The following is a 1,992-nucleotide window of genomic DNA, read 5'->3' as shown; positions in this document are numbered from 1 at the left end:
CACTATAGCTTCCCAGCTATAAACAGGGAATTTTGGTGGAAAACTTGTGTTCCTCGCCATAGGAACAGCATGGAATATGATGCAATTTCTGGCAGTATTTGACATCTTGCAGCTTTCGAGCTGCAAAGGGCCGGTGGCAGCAGCAGTCACTGCGTTTCTGCTTAGTGCTTCCCGGGAAGTCCACAAGCCATCCAACCGTCTCCAGCACGTTTGTGTTGGCTCTGGGGCTGAAAAGTGACTTTGCACGGAAAGCTGGGCTTTGCATTTCCTATTGCTGCAAATCCCCTCTCCATGGGTTTGGGAGCCCTCCGTGGAGGAGGATTTCACTTCCCTCGTGGACCCTGCGGCTTTCCCACAGACCCGTCTCGACGAACGCAGAAGTTGCCGAAGTCTGTTCAGTCTTTCTAGTTATCATCTTGGTCGGTCACCCTCAAGATCCCACGTGACATGGAAATCCCCTCAGCCAAAGAAAACATACAGGTCTTTCGCTTGAATTTGGTCAAAATTCTTTGGAAAAGGGCTAATGTAGGGAGGGGGTGGAGAGGATAAATTGCAGCTCCTCCTCGCCTGAGCTCACAGTTGAGCTCCTCCAAAGACGCAGAGCAGCACCCTGCGAGGAAGAGCCCTCACACAGCCACCATGCTCGCTGCAAGGACGGTCCCGCTGCTCGCCCTGCTCCTCACCCTCTCCCCACGCTGCGATGCAGGTGAGGCACCTCCCGGGCCACCGCTGCGGGTCGGGGCTGGGGGTCGTCCCGTTGGGGAGGTCAGGCAAGAAACGCCAGCGTGGAGCGGGGACGGTGCTGCTGGCAGGAGGAGCAACCCCCTGGTCGGGGCAGGGCGGCACGTCCCGGGGCGCAGGGTGACTTCGGCAAAGCCGGCTGCAGGGCTGTGGGTGCCGGATGATAACCTGGAGCATCCTCCTGCCCCGGGAAGGAAGGAGGCACCTGGGGCTCCTCATGGCAGCAGAAGCTGGGGGATGTTGTGTGCATCAGCCCTGTCGTGGGAGAAGGTCTTAAAGACTGCTTTCCAAAGCCAGCGTTCACTGTCTCTCTTTGTCTTCTCCAGCCCCTTACGCACCGTCGGAGTGCTGCTTCAGTTACACAAAGTCCGCTTTCCGGCTGGCTAACCTGAAGAGTTTCTACAAAACTCCCAAGGAGTGTTTTTCCCCAGCAATTGTGTAAGTCCTGGTGATTTCCCCACTGCTGTGCTGCCTCCTGGGCCACCACAGGTCCAGTTCATCCATCCCATCTGGGGTCAGGACCGGGCCAGGTCTGCGTGGCCTCCACAAGTGGCTGTCTTCCAGCATGAAGAGGGGAGGACATGACTGTCTGGCCACTTCGACAGGGCAGAGTTAAGGACACAAGTCCATCACAGCTCCTGAAGGCTCTGCACAGGCTCTGGAGGCACTGGGCTGCAGGATGAGCTGCTTGTAGGACACCAAGTACCCAGGGGCAGCGTGCGGGGCCAAAGGGAAAGGAGTGCAGGGAAGGGAGGATGGCATGGGCACGAGTGGGCTTGGAGCTGTCGTTTCTCACCAAGCTTCACCTTTCATCTTGGCAGGTTTGAGACCAGGAACGGGACCAAGGTCTGCGCAAACCCAGAGATGACCTGGGTGGAGAGAGCAGTTGAGAGGCTTCAAAAACGGAACGGACTTCGTGCCCCGTGAGGTAGAGCGGGTGCCCTGGTTCAGGCTACGCAACATCCTGGTGGGAAGGAAGGTTTATAGTCATCCTCCTGGAAAGGTCTGTGGAGGTCCCTGATGCTGAGGGATGGCACCGACTCCCTAGAGCCCTGCGCCACATCGACCAGCTGGGCACCAGCTCCTGGGGTGCTGCCGGCCCTGCCCTGCCAGCACCTGCCTGCCGAGCACAGCCGCAAAATAAAAGTTTACTTCACCTGAGAGTGGTGTCCTTTCTTCTCCCAGCCCCGGCAACTTGCTGCTGCCGGCTGGTCCAGGCACGGAGCCGGCCAAGGGGCTGGGGTGGGATGG

The 1,992-nt window shown here is 58.5% G+C and overlaps 1 protein-coding gene across 1 annotated transcript; it reads left to right on the top strand.

Moving 5' to 3' along the window:
- Positions 1-639: 639 nt before the first annotated feature.
- LOC104071510 (C-C motif chemokine 5-like) lies at positions 640-1,664 on the top strand (the record flags this gene model as incomplete). The annotated part of the gene is made up of 3 exons (XM_009583169.1): positions 640-706; positions 1,068-1,179; positions 1,563-1,664. Coding segments are annotated over exons 1-3 (281 nt in total), but the record flags the coding sequence as incomplete, so codon positions are not given.
- Positions 1,665-1,992: the final 328 nt, after the last annotated feature.

Source organism: Fulmarus glacialis, unplaced genomic scaffold, assembly GCF_000690835.1.
Source record: "Fulmarus glacialis isolate BGI_N327 unplaced genomic scaffold, ASM69083v1 scaffold8348, whole genome shotgun sequence".
NCBI classification, from domain to species: Eukaryota; Metazoa; Chordata; class Aves; order Procellariiformes; family Procellariidae; genus Fulmarus; species Fulmarus glacialis.
Note: the sequence above shows the minus strand (reverse complement) of the source record. Positions and strands in the feature narration are given on the sequence as shown.